This window comes from Myripristis murdjan, chromosome 3, assembly GCF_902150065.1.
Source record: "Myripristis murdjan chromosome 3, fMyrMur1.1, whole genome shotgun sequence".
Lineage (NCBI taxonomy): Eukaryota > Metazoa > Chordata > Actinopteri > Holocentriformes > Holocentridae > Myripristis > Myripristis murdjan.
In genome coordinates, this window is record NC_043982.1 from 17,349,237 (window position 1) to 17,367,555 (window position 18,319).

Sequence of the window (18,319 nt, forward strand, 5' to 3'; positions counted from 1 at the left end):
TGAAGGCTTCTGCCAAGTCACGCAAAGTTAGTCTTAGCAGATAATTTGTAACATGCTCAAAATGTAAACACATTTCAGACTCAAGGCTGTGTATTCCCAGCAGGACGGAGAGAGGCTGCAGCCAACAGGAGCGAGAAAGAATAGTCATAGACCAACTTCCAGGGAAACAGACATGACGTGGGCATGTCAGAAATATAATCCATGCTTGTGAGGTATTCAAAGACCCACGTTTTTTGTTGAATAAAATGCTCCTGAAATCACAATTCATTTTTATACAAATCTCTGGGAAATGTAAACTACCCTGGCATCTTTCATTTCAGCTGTTTTGCATTAGAGTTATCGCATGGAGAAATGATATTTATCTTTTTTCATGCCAGTAATAATACAATCTCTTTAAGAGTCAAAAATATTGCCTTATAATTTTGTCATTTAACTTGAGCAAGTGAATTATTTAAAACTAAACAGCTTGTCTAAATTAATTATTATAAAGAACTAGATAATTGCCTAAGGGATTTAGTTACTACTCAGGTCAAATGTGTAGGCCAATATTGTAGAAAGAAAAAACATTATCTTGCTTTAAGTACAGAAGCAAAAGTGTAATATACTCCGGCAAAAATAAAATTTGTCTGAGGCAAGATTGTAGATTACATCTGTTCACCTCTAATCTACACTTCCATAGTTGAAAGAAGCAGTAATAGGGCTTGCTGGAGCTCCGGATGTGAAAGATGACTGGAAGCAAATCCCTCCACTTAGAAAAGTTAAGCGAGGTATGACTTATAAGTATTCAGCTGAGAACAACAGCAGTACATTTGTATGAAAACATGGCCACACAGAACCACGTGTCCTACGTTATTAACGTTATGTGCAGACCAAGGCCAAAGTCAGAAAAGAAGGTTGGAGGGAGTGTGACTCTGGTAGTGGACATCAGAGTGAAGTGAACACTGCAGGAAAAGGCAGAGTGAGACTAAGAGAGAGGAGATAGATGGATGAGAAAGTAAAGGAGGCGAAGATGAACAGGGAGGCAAGGACAGGGAGAGTCATGTGGGAGGTGGAGAGGTGGTCTCGGGGTTAGTGCGAGGAGGGGGGTTTGCAGCTGAACTTGATACATTTCAGGGCCGTGAACCTTCATTTCCCCAGAGGAAATCTGCAGTTATGCAACCTGGGGAATTCTGTGTTTGCAGCCTTAGCACGGAACCCCCAGAACACCACATCATTGCAAAACAGGGACGGGAAGCCCAGACCTCCAACAACTCACTGCAATTTCACACATTCCCTGACAGAAAATTAAAACCACGCAAAGAGAAAATCAGTTATGAGTGCAAAAGAAAATAAATAGCATGAGAATCCACAGGCTGACAGTTGTGAAAGCCAGCAAACACGTCCCCAACTATATTTAATCACATGTAAATTTTTTGGGGGGGGGTGGAATTTCTGTAAAATAAAAAGAACAAAAGCAACATAATAAATAAACATCTCAAACAGCGCAGACTTGAAAGATGGCTTAACAGTTCCATGACCGCTTAGCACACACCGTCAAATTGAAGCCACGGCAGATGATGTTGTTGGCTCATTACAACCACTTCAGCTAAACTCTAAAACCACAACGGACTCCAAACAACATAGCTGCCCATCTCACATATCCAGTTATGACATGACGGTGGTTGTGAATGGAAATTAGTGATCCAATACCATTGGACACCATTTTGATGGAACATTATCAATCCTTGGAGTAAACTCACACTCCGAATGGAGAAAATGGGTCTGTCTGGTGGGTCCTGTGGGATGATTTGTTGATCATCACCGTGGAAAAGAATTGGAGCCAGGTGGCCTGAGGACGGCGCCAGGGGCACAGCCAGAGATTTTGGGTCTCATGAAGTTATTGCACTTTGGGCCCTAGTACCCCCAACCCTGTATAGCTATAATCATGCATCCAGACCCCAATCAACCTATTATCAAGCTTTTAATGATCTATCTATCTATCTATCTATCTGTTGATTAGGGGTGTAATGGTTCACAAACTTCACGGTTTGGTTCAATACAACATAGAGGTGTCACAATTTGTTACATTTTTGATACAGCAAAAACGTCTAAATGCCAGAGAAATTTCATAGATTTTTAAAAAATTCAATGAATGAAAACATAATTAAGTATGATCTTTCTTTAGTTTGCACAATGATAGAGCTATATTTAGTCCATCTTCTGGGGTATCTTCTTAGCAAAAACAACATATTATAAAGTTTGATCTATTTGATGATGAGGATGATGATGACTATGACAGTGACTTCCCATTCAGCGGTAAGGTCATGTGCTGTTACAGTTAGCTGGCTTTGTGGAGCCCTTGACGTTCAGCCGTCTGCAGGCAGACCAACAGCTCCTGCTTTAGACAATTCATTCTCTATCTTTTTTTTTTTTTTTTTTCTTGTCCAAAGCAGGAATTACGGTCTGGCTGAAATGGGCTGGTGAAGGATCAGTGTACTGGGGCTCAATGACACTCAGCATGTTGTGAAAACCTGCGTTCTCCACAATAGAGTTGGCTCTCATATCCGTGGCTATAAATGTAACACTGGCAGTGGTGATTTCTTTTGCCCTGATTGAATCAGTTGGGAATGCCTGTGCAGTGATAGCAGGTAGCGCAAGTGTTGATATAATACGCACTGAACCAAAAGCCTTGTTACACCCCACTATCTATCTATCTATCCATCAATTCATTCACTCATTCACAAAAAAGAAAACATGACAATTTTCGGAATATATTCCATTTGGATATTCCCAACAAGACCCTTTTCTGAATGTAGCATTTTCTGAGATAGGTGCAATATACCGATATAATTCGGGTTTTAGGAATATTCTTTGGATATGTACACAGTGCATTCAGAATATGTGTTGGGGTTTGCCTGTTTACGGTCAGCTCTGTGCTTTGTAAACAAACCAGCAGGCCAGTGGTTTGCAAGGCTGGGTCAGTGATGCATTCACACAAGAAAAGCCCACATTTCTGGTCAGAAGCAGAAACACACTCTGTGGTTGAAGGTGGTTGAACAAATGAAAGAGTGACGCTGTGTTTGCACAGTTGAACAAGTCCGCCACTGGCAGAAAACTTTGGAAAATCCTATCCAACATGACTGCTGTTTGAAAAAAAAAAAAAAAAAGCACATTAATCAGGGGATGCATGGCTGCATGTAAACAGGGATATTAGTATAATATTCATTTTCATTAGCTATAAACAGCGTAGTAGGAATATGGGCTTTTCCGGAATAAGGGCAAAAACTGGAAATTTTGTACATGTAAAGTATGGTCATTGTGCTCTGCTCACCTTCTCAAGGGAGTTTGCCTGTTCCCTGTGTTCAGTGGGACACACAGCTGCAGAGGATGCTGCTTTTGTTGGATCTAGCATCAGGACAACTGACTTAGTATGAATAGTTTGCTGAAAGTTCGCCTGGCTATGGCCTGCTAATTACATTTCAGTTACCAAAACGTAAACACTCTCAGACTGTTCTATGTGAAGGCAACGTTAAGCCAGTATGGAAATAACATTAGCAGCTAAATGTTAACAGGTTTACTACTCCCCAGCGACTAATAACCCACATTTTCTTTTGGAAAAACTGGTTGACATACTGCCTTCCAATAACCTGTCTTTTGTTTTGTTTTTTGATATCCTGATTTTTTTTTTCAGTTGCTGACTGTGATTGCCGTCATGTGACATACCTTGGAGGGTAAAGCCATAAACAAGAAAAAAAGACAGAAAGCAGTGTTTTTTATTACTACATTGAAAATAAAATATCCCAGTAATGCCTTACATTAATACATTGATTTGTTCATGGTCATTAATGGCTAAATAAAAAGGCATTAACCTTATGTTCTAATATTGTTTGAAGACCGCTGTCAGTTGTGGGCCCTCACCATCATCCCAAATGTCCCACCACATACAGCCCACCTGGTGCAGTGGTGGTACTATATCTGACAGGAAACTGGCAAAAAAAAAAAAAAAAAAATCTCACTGAAATTCATTCTGTGCTAAACACCTTATTCTGGCACACTCCACATCACCTGCAAATGGATTTGAAATTTCAAAACTGGATTAATGAGTATGAAAATCAGCAGGTTGGCTCAGTTCTGCTTTGAATGTCTTCAACATGTGTACATGTCCCACTCCAGCACTGACTGATAGGTGGTACAGTGAGGAAATTTCACTGGTTACATTTGGCTCTCCTCTAAATGCTTAATTTAACTTTTGTTTTGTGGGCAGGCAGATTCTCAGTCAGTTGATTATGCCTCCGTTCTTACACAGTTTTACATTCACAACATGGAGATGCTTCATTATATCACACATGGAAGTCAAGCCAAACACATTTTATCTTCAGATTTGGTAATGGTTTTCTCCTTGCTGATCCTGAACTTCCCCACCTCGAAGAAGTGGCACTTTTACTCAGTTTGCCCACAGTGAAGGGTTACATCCTCAAAATCAGACAAGTGCTTGGCCAATCTGAGAGGAAGTGGCTTCCTTCATATCAGTCTTCCTTGACAACAAGCATTTAGTATTAAATGCAGCCAACCACTGTTCAACCCTGCACACTAACTCACACATACAAACATATGCACACATGGATAAACATATACATGTATAGATGCAAACACAGCCTTATCCAATATGTAGTGAATATGTCGTACCATTATCAGGGTCCTTCGCAGCATCTTCACCTCCTCCTTCTGCTCTAACCTGCCAACTCAAGTTCCAACTCTGCCAAGAAAACAGTATGGGCTTCATACCTGAAAAGCAAAACATGTAATTGCTCAAAACCTCATTCTTAACACATTCCAAACATGGAAATCAGTGCCTGTCTGAGATACACTGCAAGTAAGCATAATCAGTGTGTGGTTACCTGACATCCAGATGGTGATTTTCTCTGCTATCTATCTCCTGAAGTCATCACCCTGTCACTCCTTTGACTCAAGGAAAAAAGCTCTAAGAGCAAACAGTGTGTATAAATATACTGAAAAAAAAACATATTTGAAATATTCTGACAAATGGCTCTATTAGAGTATGTCACATCATAGAACACATATTAAAAATAATGCACCTCCAAAAGATTGTCTTTTAAATCCTCCTGGAGTGTCATCAACAGCGAAATACACTCTTGCAATGTGATCAAACAGTTTATTTTCCTTTTCTGCCATATTACATGCAAGAGAAAAGAGAGAAGACAAATTTCAGCCATGAGATTAGGCAGAAATATTCAATGAGTTCATATCTGACACAGTCTTATGTATGGATCCTGTTCCTGATAGTCCTGCTACATACCTCAATTTAGGGACTGAAGATGGCAGCCAAAACTGTTTGCACCTAGCCACTTGCCAATTTAATGCCAAATATTTTTGATTGCTAACTTAGAACAGAGTTGAGGGAAGGAAGAACCAGAACCAGAGAGTATCTTTAAACATGGCCACAGAGAGAAGAGAGAAGTGTTTCCAGATTTTAAGAAACACCTTTTTCAAGAAGGATCTATAGGAGCAGTTTGATGAATATGATTAATGAATTGTGTTTCATTGCCGTGATTCTTAAAGCAACCTGACACATAGTATACATACTGCAGATTTCAAATGTGTGTTTGGAATCAAATATCACCCACACTGAAAGGTCTCATTCAATACACATGTGCTTGCCATGCAAGTATGCATGTGATTATCTGTTTTGTAAAAAGTGTGACAGCTCAGGTATCTGAAATTTGACATAACAAGCCTGTTTCATATCACACCAAATACATCTAGCTTTGAACAAGATTATTAGTATTTTACCTTGGCCCTTATTTACCCTTTTTTGTTTTTGTCTTTTCAGTTTTTGAGAAATGTCACCTGTGAAACTTGGACTTTGTTAATACAACAGGAGTTAAATGGCTGCATGCTTCTCAGATGAGGATGACTGGTTGCAGAGCGTCCCAGAAAGTTCCCTTGTAATGAGGGAAACACGGCGTTGAACAAATCACTGCTGCTCTGCTGCCCCCCTCAGCTTCACTTTTAGGAAACACCATGTTCTTGAAAACAGGAAAATAAGTTATAAGCAACCAGTAACAAACAGGTAAAAACTGGATAATTGCCATATCAGTTACAACACTACAGTGAAAAATAATCATCTTTATCCAAGCTAATTTGCCAACACTTTTTGCTTATGAAAAACTTGGTAAACAACAGAATTTCATTGATCAAGATTACAAAGGTCTTCCTCTTCCTACACCTGTACAAATTGATTGCACAACAAATTAATATGTGTGATCATTAATGGACATACAGTGACGTGCTGGGCATCTGAGACACTGTAAATTTCAAAAGGACAAGCAGTGTCACAGCTCTGTACCTCAGTAAATCCTGTATAGTTGTAGTTCTAGGGGGAAATATCATAATTGTTAGAAGGTAGGTAAGTAGAAGTATTCACTCTCTTCTTATTCTTTCATCTTCTAGTTTTATTACTATTATTAGTATTGTTTTTGTTGTTGTTGTCATCACCATCAGCCACTGTGTGTTTTATCGTCATTTATCATTACACCGACCTCAATACATAATTTCTGTTGCTTGTGCAGTTTCTCACCCTGTAAACAAAACATTCAGTATTGGTAATATGACATGTTTCTTCCATCAGTTGAAGCATATGTAATTATGTATCTACTGTTCTGGAATAATGCAGAGAGCATCTGTAACAGGCTGACTTTTTACCTACCCTTTTCTGTGAGCTTTTTCCAGCAGTTCATTCAGCATGGAATGAACAATGTTCAAATTATTCACCAGATCACAGGCAGATAGCATCATTTGTTTGCCTTATGAGCATCAGGATCACTAATTGTTTACTTACACTTTCTGATGTCAAAACCATTGCCTGTGTTTTTGGTTTGTGCTTGTGACTGTATGGACAAGTTTCTGCTGCTTAGACAACGACTCATCAAGATTTGTGCAAATGGAAACAGTAGAAACCACTGGGAAAGGCTGCATGTCTTCTGATTATTCACAACCAAAAAAGTACGATGGCAGCTCTGCTGGATTTTCCTCATAGGTCACAGAACATTCAGCCTAGGATCAGAAAACTTTAACACTCTCAATTTTTATAAGCAGTACAAAAGTACAAAATCAAGCAATGTTATTTTTTTTTTTTTTTATGAAAAACTATCCTTGAAACCTTGGGTTGATCAACCCATGGTTTAATTTTCAATCAAAATATTCAGGAAGGAACCACATTGCCACATTGCATCATGAAGAAAAAAAGTTTCATAAAACAGAATTTTTCTGCACAGACAGACAATAATAATAATAATAATAATAATAATAATAAAACTTTATTTGTATAGTACCTTTCATACAAGAATTGCAGCTCAAAGTGCTTCACAATAAAAAGAACATTTGAAACACATTAAATAACAATAAAACATTAAAAGGAATAAAACAGCACAGGGTGGAATTAAAAAAAAAAAAGGAAAAGGCTAAAGATGAGAACTGATGAGAATGGATAGATAAAAGATTTATCCAAAGAGGTGCATGCATGCTCCACCCAGCCCAATGGGCAGCGAGAACACTGCATCGTGTCCAGGTTGCAAAAATTCTCCACAGTTGGACCTTTGATGGATCTCATCTTCTGGTTCTTCTCTGCCAGCTGGGTGAAATTCTGCTGAACAGCGTCCAGTAGGAGCTTCAACCCTCCATTTACCACTGTCAACTGAGCATTCTTCTGTTGTTTTGGCACAAATATCACACTAAGGATGAGAGTCTGGATCAGTATAAGGCCACAGTGATTAAGGTAATGAATTTTGTTTTTTAACAGTGGCACCAGCTCATTAAAATGAGCTGTCAGTTACTAAGCTGAGATCTGATCACAAGTGAGCAGGCAAGACACATGTGGAGATGCATGTTAATGCCAGGTGTGAATGGACGGACTGAGAGCTGCCCACTTGGGATCGGCTCACCAAAGACACATTTTAATACCAGGTGGAGACAGGGCAAAAGAGGTGTCAAACTGTGTAAATCTCTTATTTCTACCTCTCTAATCTTAAAACTGGATTGCTGATGATGTAATAAAAAGTTATGCCACAGAGGTTGCCAGCGAGTGAAGACATGAGGTATGGTGCAGCCTACACCAGTGTTTCCCAACCTTTTTTGTCTTGTATACCCCCGAGCCTTTTTGTCAGACCTTGAGTATCCCCTCACTCATACGTGCTGATGACTCTCCAAAGGTTGTTATGTTATGAAATGTTTCCATGTACCCCTGCAATATGCTTGCGTACCCCCCTGGTTGGGAATCACTGGCCTACACCATCAGGGTCACCAAAACCATCATCCAAGCAAATGTTTCTAATTTAGGATCCAAAACGTTTCCATTTTGTGTAATGTTCAGAATCATCTGTATACTACCTAGATGGAAAAGGTGTGCATTGACTAAACTGTATCAGAGAACAATTTTCAGGTACTGGCTCTTTACTTGATTGTTTCCATTTTGTGCAACTTCATAATTTCAGTACATCTCAGAGGGAAAGCCACTAACAGTTATCTATCTGACAACTGCAGTCAGGACCACTGGTGACTTTACAGAATAAGGGCTGATTTATGGGGTCAGCAGGGGTCTTATGAAAAGTTTCAACTCTGAAACACTTTCAACTTAATTTTATTTAAATTATTTAATCTAATTATTCTTTTTATTCATTTGTTTGTTTCCTACAACCAAAAAGACAAGTAAGACAATAAATAACAGGACTGGCAAATTTACAAAGATTTGACAGGTGACACTACTTCTTACAGGTTAATACTCAGGCCTATGTGCTTAATTAATTTAAGCACTTTTCCACCACCACTCAAGCCCACTGCAGCAGATAGTTTAGCAGTATTATTATATGTTTTGCAGAAGCTGATTCTCATTTCTAGACTGCTAAAAAGAGCAGCAGGAAAGTGTGAGAGCTGGTCCCGCTCCTACAGACCTATTGCCTTTTTGTCAGTGCATTATATTTTAACTAGCTGTGGGTGTAACAACAACTTCAAGATTAAATATGGCATATTCGATTATTCTTTGTCTTCTTATTGTTTGGTTGGCTCTCCATTAATTATTTACCCGACACTCTTCCTGAATCCACAAAGACGTTATAGTAACAGTTATGCAAGCAATGAGCTGGGAAGGTGGTAGAGACAGTACCCAGAACGATTTTAAGTTAAACACTGCAGATGGCTAGTGTTAGCTAGATTCCTGCTTTGAAAATTATCCTGGTCACCAGTTGTCATCACATCCACATAGTCATCAATAGTTGATGAATAATACTACTAATAATAGTACTACTACTTCATTTTAATATGGTAAACAAGCGATTATCTTTTTCTTTTCATCAATACAGTTGGATAAATATGTCTGCAAATATAACTTCTACATTCTCTGCTCTTCTCTATCAGAGAGTTACTGTAGAGATTCAAAACCCCCAGTTATACAAAATCAGTTTTGCTTTGTTTTGTTTTGAATCAGATGAAATCTGTTCCATTTCCCTGGGTGTTGTTAGGCCGGGGCGTTTCTAGGATGTGGAAAGAGCAGTGCTTAGCAAAGGGACACATAAACAGCACAGACCTTGGGCTTGTCTTGTTTTTTTCTCTTTACTCTGATTACAGGCATCATTTGCACACACATAGACCTGTTGGGGACACTGTATGGTACCCCCCTTTTTTCATTGCAGCGTCTACAACAGCTAAATTAGATTAATGACAGCGAGAGAAATTCTGGTAGACCCCTAACTCATAGGCCAACTCTACTTGGTCTATGAAGACTTGCTGGCCAGCTACTTAAGTGGCTTTATATGTATGCTGCCCATAGTTCAAGACTAACCAAGAAAAATCTGTGAGATTATGGGTGTTGACAGGTTGTTGTACCAGGTCTCTTACTGTTTTCTGAAGATAATGCAAAATGAGCATTTGATTGATGTCAAGTTGCTATTTCTTAAAAATGACACAGTGAAAAACATTTTTACATGAACAAAGAGAGGATATTAATATGAGGATTCCACTTGATTAGAGAACTAATTATTGAAAGAAATTTTATTAAATATCACATTTGAATTTTATCATGGAATTGAGAGTAATCGAGGACATTATCAAATTTGACCAAAATGAAATATGTATGTATGCTGTGAATACCCAAGAGGAATCCCTTGGATCGCTAAACTACAACAGCTAAGTTGGTGTATATATAATCAATATGTGACTTGACTTGAAGGCAGGAAAAAAAAAGTCAGATTGGTGAAAAATAGAAAATATGCATTTGGCAGTGCAAAGAAACACCAACAATAATAAATAAAATACATGTTAATAGATATTAATGCATAGGTAAACTAATTGGAGGTCCAATCGTATGTATTCTTTTTCTGCTACCCTGCTAGTAGTGGCCAATTTAAAACTCAATGCCTTTACTGCCACCATCTGGTGAAACTTTAGCACTAATAACCGTTGCGTATACAAAAAACGGGGCTTGAAGTAAGTAAGTAAATAAGTAAAATTTTATTTATATAGCACCCTTCGCAGAACGAATACACAGAGTGCTTTACAGTAAAAACAGATAAAACAAAAACAGTCAGGTGACTGTCACATCATTATTAACATAGACATCACCAACAACAAAAACATCATCAACAATAATGCCATAGCGATGTATAAGAGGCAGTGCAACATAAGGTGCAAGTGCATTATCTCACCAGCAAGAACGAACAGACCATACACTGTATGGTCTGTTCGAACCCGGAGAAGGCGTAACCTCAGGCCTATGTTAAGAAGGCTAGCCGGAAAATATGTGTTTTAAGCTGCTTTCTGAAGCTATCCACTGTCTGGGCAGCTCTCAGAGCCTGAGGAAGCGAGTTCCAGAGGCGTGGAAAAAGGCTAACGCCACCCCCGACGCAACAACAAACAAATTTGCAGGGAGAATAATTTCACACGTTTCTCATACTCCTACTCGGTCATAAACATACAAACCAGCAGTGTCATTTGTACCTGTGCTGGTCAGCCATATCTATTCCGTAAGTACACTTCAACTGTAAAAGATACAAGCCAACTCAAATCTCACTGTATGGTAATTAACTGATGATATTAACACCATCAGTCCCACATCCTCACCACCTGCACATATGGATTATGTAAATCAGCATTGTCTGGAAATATAACCAGTGACAGCTTTCGCACTACACTCCATATCCCTTAATGTCGACGTATAATATATAAATAGTCTTTTAAAAATATGCAGTCATCTATTGGCATGCAGGTGTCATATCCTCATTATTAGTCCTATGGATGTTCGCCAAAACTTCCATTTTCAAATGATATAAAGGGGGATACATAACACTGAATTAGGTCATTATTTTGGTGAGGAGTGAAGCAAGCAGCCCGGTTGCTGTAAACCACGGCGTATGGCTATTTGGTTACTGAAACCGGACTTGGACATGATGTTTTTTTTTTTTTTTTTTTTTTTTTTTCTCGGATGTTTTACATTTTATTTTCTTGACAGACAATAAGGTTATATGGGGTGCCGAATGTAAAAATTCGGTCACCATTTTATAGACAACATATTTCGAACATTTAGCTGACTTTCCTCACATTTAGCTCATTTTTCTTTCATTTTTCTTTCATTTGAGACAAAAATTCATGTAAAACAGCATGTTCTCTAATTGTTAAAAAAATGTGTACGCATGAAAAATAAATCTAAATCTAAATGCTAAATCTAAATGTTAAATGTAAATCTAAATGTTAAATCTAAATGTTAAATGTAAATGTTAAATCTAAATCTAAATGTTAAATGTAAATCTAAATGTTAAATCTAAATGTAAATGTTAAATGTAAATCTAAATGTTAAATCTAAATGTAAATGTTAAATGTAAATCTAAATGTTAAATCTAAATATAAATGTTAAATCGGTCGCCAAGTGTAAAGCTAAATATTTAGAAATTATGCAAATTGGGCAGGTCAGCGCCCGTCGTCCACGCCCCTGGCAGTAGCCTCAGATCATGTGGCCCCGCCCACACCACCGACTGCGGCTCAGTGGGTGAGGCGAGGTGAAGAGGCAGAGACATGGCCGGTTCGCTCCCGACAGAGGAGCTCGAGAGGGCCGTTGTGGCCGTTGTGCGGGCTGCACTTCAGGGGATGATTCCACGGGTGCACTCCACACCACAAACGGTAAGTGAAGCAGTTGAATTTTAACTTATTAACTAATTCTGGACGGAGTTCCTGTTAGCTTAGTTAGCTGTTCCTGTTAACGTAGCTCCTCCTGCCCTAAGCAAACTCGTTTAATGCGCAGCGCGATTACCTGCGAATGGCGGAGTCACACAATCAATAATCAACCATGTTGTCTGTGTGTCTGTCCGTTGTGCTGCTGCAACTGCGTATAAACAAAAGTTGATTTATGATGAAAGGTATATATGGCAGTCTGTGTGCGCAGCGCACCTGTCAGATCCGGCAGACCTGACCGGGTGGGCGTGGTGCCGGCCGAGGCACCGGCCGGCATCAGGTGGGCCGGCCAGTGTGCGCCGCCACCCGGTTGAATGTAGCAGCCAGCGGACATGCCGCTCCAGCTGGAGGGTTAGGAGGGTGTGCGATTTTGTGAATGAGAAACGTTACGAGGGCTGTGATGCAGCAAAAAACGCTTGAAGTTGCCACAGAGCTATACCCCGCACTGAGTTTAAAGCTAGCATGGGCTGATGTTGCAGAATGTCCATATAAAAAGTATTTTTCCAAAAAAGGGTCTTGAGAAAGAGAGACATGAAACATGGTCACTGTTGCTACTGGTAACCACTGAGTTGTGGTTAACTGGGGTTACGTTTTTCAAACATAGCTATAGCTAATCTTTACTGTGGATCACATAACCTTTGCTAGCATCCAAGTCACACTGACAAACGGTGACGTTAGCTTGTCGGCCGGCTAACTAAGCTAACAGGAACTCCGTCCAGAATTAGTTAATAAGTTAAAATTCAACTGCTTCACTTACCGTTTGTGGTGTGGAGTGCACCCGTGGAATCATCCCCTGAAGTGCAGCCCGCACAACGGCCACAACGGCCCTCTCGAGCTCCTCTGTCGGGAGCGAACCGGCCATGTCTCTGCCTCTTCACCTCGCCTCACCCACTGAGCCGCAGTCGGTGGTGTGGGCGGGGCCACATGATCTGAGGCTACTGCCAGGGGCGTGGACGACGGGCGCTGACCTGCCCAATTTGCATAATTTCTAAATATTTAGCTTTACACTTGGCGACCGATTTAACATTTATATTTAGATTTAACATTTAGATTTACATTTAACATTTAGATTTACATTTAACATTTACATTTAGATTTAACATTTAGATTTACATTTAACATTTACATTTAGATTTAACATTTAGATTTACATTTAACATTTAGATTTAGATTTAACATTTACATTTAACATTTAGATTTAACATTTAGATTTACATTTAACATTTAGATTTAGCATTTAGATTTACATTTAACATTTAGATTTAGATTTAGCATTTATATTTAGATTTATTTTTCATGTGTACACATTTTTTTAACAATTAGAGAACATGCTGTTTTACATGAATTTTTGTCTCAAATGAAAGAAAAATGAGCTAAATGTGAGGAAAGTCCGCTAAATGTTCGAAATATGTTGGTGATATATATGTGTATATATATATATATATATATACCATATATATATATATATGGTGACCGAATTTTTACATTCGGCACCCCATAAGGTTATGGGCTAAAACCAAGGCCAAAATTAATTAATATAAATCAGATTTTCACAATAAATGTTACAATAAAATGACTGAAAACGTACAGGTGATGAGCTGCAGTCAGGTTTTCAAACCTCACCTGAGATTCTGTCCGTCTCTCAAGTTTGTGGTTTCAGTTTTCACTTGGTTTTGGGCGACACAACACAACACAACAGTGATGCTCAAATCATTCTTTACGTCACTTCAGAAAAACATATATTTGTATAATTTTTCATCCAACTCGACAGTTTAGCTAGGTCTTTCTAGCTCACCTGAGCGGCTGCAGCTCACCTGTCCGCTGTGTGTCTCTGAGCTGCTCCGGCAACAGCATTTTCACAATAAAATAAAGTCGAAACGAATCAGTTGGACAAATGGAAGAGATGACATCAAATAGTAAATATATCTCCCAGTAACTTCAACACTCTTATAAACTAAACTAAGCCGTTATTGACACGACTCCTGTTGAAAAAGGACCAGGGTGGGTGAGCTGGTCGCTTGTTGCTTAGCAACAAGCAGCTAAAACAGAATCACTTTCCTTTCACGTGGGAGCTGCACTTCCGGCGTAGAAGAAGACGCGCACGCTGTACTGCTACTGTAGCAGACTGGGATGTTGCTAACTTCAAACCTTTTCCTGTGCTTGTTTCGTGAGTAACGAGTGGAAAGTTAACTAGCATACAGACTAAACTTCACTGTGCCGTTGTTGTCAGTGTTTTCACCTCTGTCATGTATCATTTATTTCTACTGCTGGGCTGGCTGAAGTCACTGGATACCGTGCAAGCGGCATGCTAACGGTAGCTAACAGGGGAAACACATCTTAACTTGTGTCAGATAGAGCCGGAGTTGTTGTAGCTTTGTAGTTTTCATCAGTTTTTATTTTTTATTTTGTTTTTATTTATTTATTTATTTTGCTTTCAGTTCACTGTAGTTTCCAGAGTGGGTTTGCTCGTTTCTTTCTTGTTTTTATTCTTTTATTATTATTATTATTATTATAAAAAAAAATGTGTCCTTTATTATTATTATTATTATTATTATTATTATTATTGTTATTATTATTATTATTGGTAGTAGCAGTAGTAGTATTGTAAATGACAAAGACTAAATCTAAAGGCATCTTATGCATATTTTTGTTTTATTTAAGTTAGTTTTGTAAGTACACAATGTTGTTTCAGGTAGTGTATTTTTCTAAAGTGTAGCTTTTACGTTTATTTCAGCTAATTAAAATGTTTTTGCCCACCTAAGTTAGTTTTTAGTTTAGTTTCAGTGAACTGTAATAAGCTTGGATGGGGCTAGCGTTACACAGGAAGCAGAGAGAGTGATAAAGAGACATGAGAGCATGTTCAAAGATGGCACGGTGTCTATTGTTATCACTTGAGAAATGAAACTCCCTCTCATGACATGAAATCTCAGCTCTCATTCACACAAGCTTGAGTTGATTGAGGTAACAACAACACTGGCATCAGTCCCTGTAAATGGGGGTCTTCTGCTGTTTTTGTCAACATGTCAACAGCATACTTACAGTAACTTTCCTGTAGTGCATTGTCATTAAATATTGAACGTGAGACACATACCGTGTAAAACTTGGTAACATGTAGTTGAATTGTGGTTTATGCCATGCTGTCGAAAACCATCTCACGTCTTTCCAGTCTCCATCAATGATCTCATCTGTCTGAAAGAAAGGACTGGAATTTCAAGAAGGGCAGCAGAGCTTCTCTTCAAACAAACCGTAGCTTTGACTGTTTGGTTTGTCATACTATTTGAGCCATCTCTTACGAAATTATTTACATGTTGGACGTCTGTATATGCTGATAATTGACGCGTTTGTTGTTGCCGTTCCCTTTCAGCTATTCATGTTTGGCCCATTTCCTTGAGGAGGTTCTGCAAGCATCAGTCCGTCAACATTTTAAGAGCAAGACATGAGCAGCCTGGACCAAGACCAGCGTCTCCATCCCAGTTGCCCTGACAAAACAACAGTCTCCAGTGATTCATCGGACACCCATGAGCTTGCCGAGAAACCTCTCCAAGGTCTAAGATTGGCATCGCATGAGGTTCTGGAGGAAGCGCAGCAGAAGGGCAGGCTAAAGTGCTCTAAATGTGGAGGATCAAGGATGTTCTTTTGCTACACATGCTGCTCATTAGTTGGTGTCAACCAGGAAGAAATCCCTTCAATCAAGGTCAGTATGAGGTTGATTGAAGGGATTTCTTGATTGCTCTTTTTAAGTAAAGCCTGCAGCCACAGAGTAGTAGTTCTGTCTTTATATGGTGGAAAACCTGAAGTCATGTCTCCCGTCTATGATTTATGAACTTGGCAAAGTTGTGTCCTGCAATGAAACCCTTGTTAAAATATAAATGTCTTGACCAGAATCTCTGTCTTTTGTGCCTAGCTTCCTGTGAAGATAGACATCATCAAGCATCCCAATGAGACAGACGGCAAGAGCACGGCAATCCATGCCAAGATCCTTGCTCCCAGTGACGTCACCATATACACTTACCCCTGCATACCTGAGTTTGAAACAGATGAGGTTAGTTGCTCCTTGACATTTGTCTTTCTATACTGATACTGAAAACACAAAAATATTAAATTGACATAAAAATAACAGTTGATAAGAGGCGTCATTCAGAAAGTGCAACATCTACTGTCACATAAGTATCATTAGTCTGCTCAAAGTTTATTGAGCAGCTGAATGCTACGTGGGACGAATGATGTCTTGTTTTGTCTGCTTCATGTTGTACAAGTTGGGCATCTTGTACCTCAGCACTGTAAGCGTAAAGTAAAGCGTGTATGCAAAGAGCAGACGGTGTGATGGATTTGGTTTGATCTTATTAGGGAGTTTCACTGTATAATGGTCAGTCAAGTTGATAATAGTGCACAGTTATCCACAAATTATCTTGCCATCTTCAAATAAACAGAGCCCGAGTGTGCATGTCAACCACAGAGCAGCATCCCTTTGCTGGAAATCTGTTGAAAATCTTGGCTAATTATTAATAATTTGAAGCAAAAACTCAGTTCCAACATAAAAACTGACTCTACTCTGTCTCTTCCAAGGACTAAAACACATCATTTTATTCACTCATTTACTTTTTTCTTTAATTGCAGTAGTTGTGTTCGAGTTCTTGTTTTGATATTCCAGCTCATAAAGGTATAATCTATTAAAACTACTCTTTTATTAATGTCTAATGTGTTATTAATAAATTTCCCTTACCAATGCAGTATCTACTCCTACATACAGTGCATCGCACAAGAATTTCCCCCCAGCTTTGGTCCATATACAACTTTTTCTTGAATAATTGTCACTTTAAAAAAAAAATTATGTGTATATATATATATATATATATATATACACAGTGTGTATATATATATATATATATATATATTCCCTTGTAGCATTTTCATCTGTTAAATTTTTTCAATTTAAATGAGCATACACATTTTCCTCACAAAAACGTACTGTGTTTGGTTTGTGTTACTGTTTCTCTGTCATTTGGCTCTCTCCAGGCAGTGTTGGTGTTTCCTGGTCCAGGGTCAGTTACAGTGCAAGACATGTTGCAGTGTTTGCATGACAGATCTGACAGAAAGTCTCATGACTCCCTTGATGAGCCCGACCCAAAGAGGCGGAGAAGTGAGGAAGCACTTGGGGCCACACACATTGCTGAAGACCTGGGGTCAAGGACCCCAGATGAGGCTAAGGGCTTGGAGTCAAGGGTGTATCCCCTCCAGAGGGTGGTCTTTATCGACAGCACATGGAACCAGACCAACAGGATCATCACAGATGAGAGACTGCAAGGTAATTATGAAAGATTGGATTCATGCAGCTTTTCCAAGAGCACTGAGTGATGGTCATTATGAAGGGCAAACTCATTTCACCCGCAGCACTGTTTAGGATTACCTCAGTGTTTCTGAGTGTGTTCTGACTGTCACGTGTTGTGTTCCAGCTTTGCTCCAGGTGGAGCTGAAGATGAGGAAAACATGTTTCTGGCGCCATCAGAAGGGCAAGCCAGAGACCTACCTGGCTACAATTGAGGCCATTTACTACTTCCTTAAGGACTACCATGAGCTTTGCCTGGCTCAGGAGTACAGTGGAGAATATGATAACCTCCTCTTCTTCTACTCCTACTTGCACTCACTCATCACCAAAGCCAAGGTTTCAGCTGGAAAATGCTGAGAGGAAATGACTGTCATGAACTGCAGCTAAAGAGCGGATTTATCTTCCTGTCATGTCCAGTTTATTTCCTGTCTTCAACAGTGATTTGATTTCATAAAGGAATATTGTGACTCTTGTGTGTCAAAGGATTTTAACTAGCTAAACATGGAGTGTGTTTAATACAAGCAACAACAACAGAGAAAAAGTCATGAATAAATACCCTACAGCTGCAAGAAAGGCTTGTAAGTGGTGATCCAAAAATTTAACAAAACCGTCTGTTTCCTATCAATCTGCTAATCTTTTTAGTGTGGTTTTCAGTTATAGCAAGTTTGATCTACCAGTGAGCTACAATATGAAATAGAATAAAGAAATGCACTTTAGATTGATCAAATTTACACAGTTCTATTTACATATCAGCACATGCATTTGAATTTGTCCCTCAAT

The 18,319-nt window shown here is 39.0% G+C and overlaps 1 protein-coding gene across 4 annotated transcripts; it reads left to right on the forward strand.

Moving 5' to 3' along the window:
* The first annotated feature begins 14,242 nt into the window (after positions 1–14,242).
* Positions 14,243–18,007, forward strand: dtwd1 (DTW motif tRNA-uridine aminocarboxypropyltransferase 1). Of its 4 annotated transcripts, none has more exons than XM_030046201.1 (6): positions 14,253–14,380; positions 15,380–15,476; positions 15,578–15,907; positions 16,118–16,255; positions 17,230–17,518; positions 17,667–18,007. In XM_030046201.1, exons 3-6 carry the CDS (start codon positions 15,650–15,652, stop codon positions 17,894–17,896), a joined length of 915 nt encoding a protein of 304 aa, XP_029902061.1. In that variant the 5' UTR covers positions 14,253–14,380; positions 15,380–15,476; positions 15,578–15,649; the 3' UTR covers positions 17,897–18,007. The 4 variants fall into 4 exon arrangements, with proteins under 4 accessions (XP_029902054.1, XP_029902061.1, XP_029902076.1 ...); XM_030046208.1 differs by lacking the exon at positions 14,253–14,380 and adding an exon at positions 14,510–14,527; XM_030046194.1 differs by lacking the exon at positions 15,380–15,476 and having other exon boundaries at positions 14,243–14,380.
* Positions 18,008–18,319: the final 312 nt, after the last annotated feature.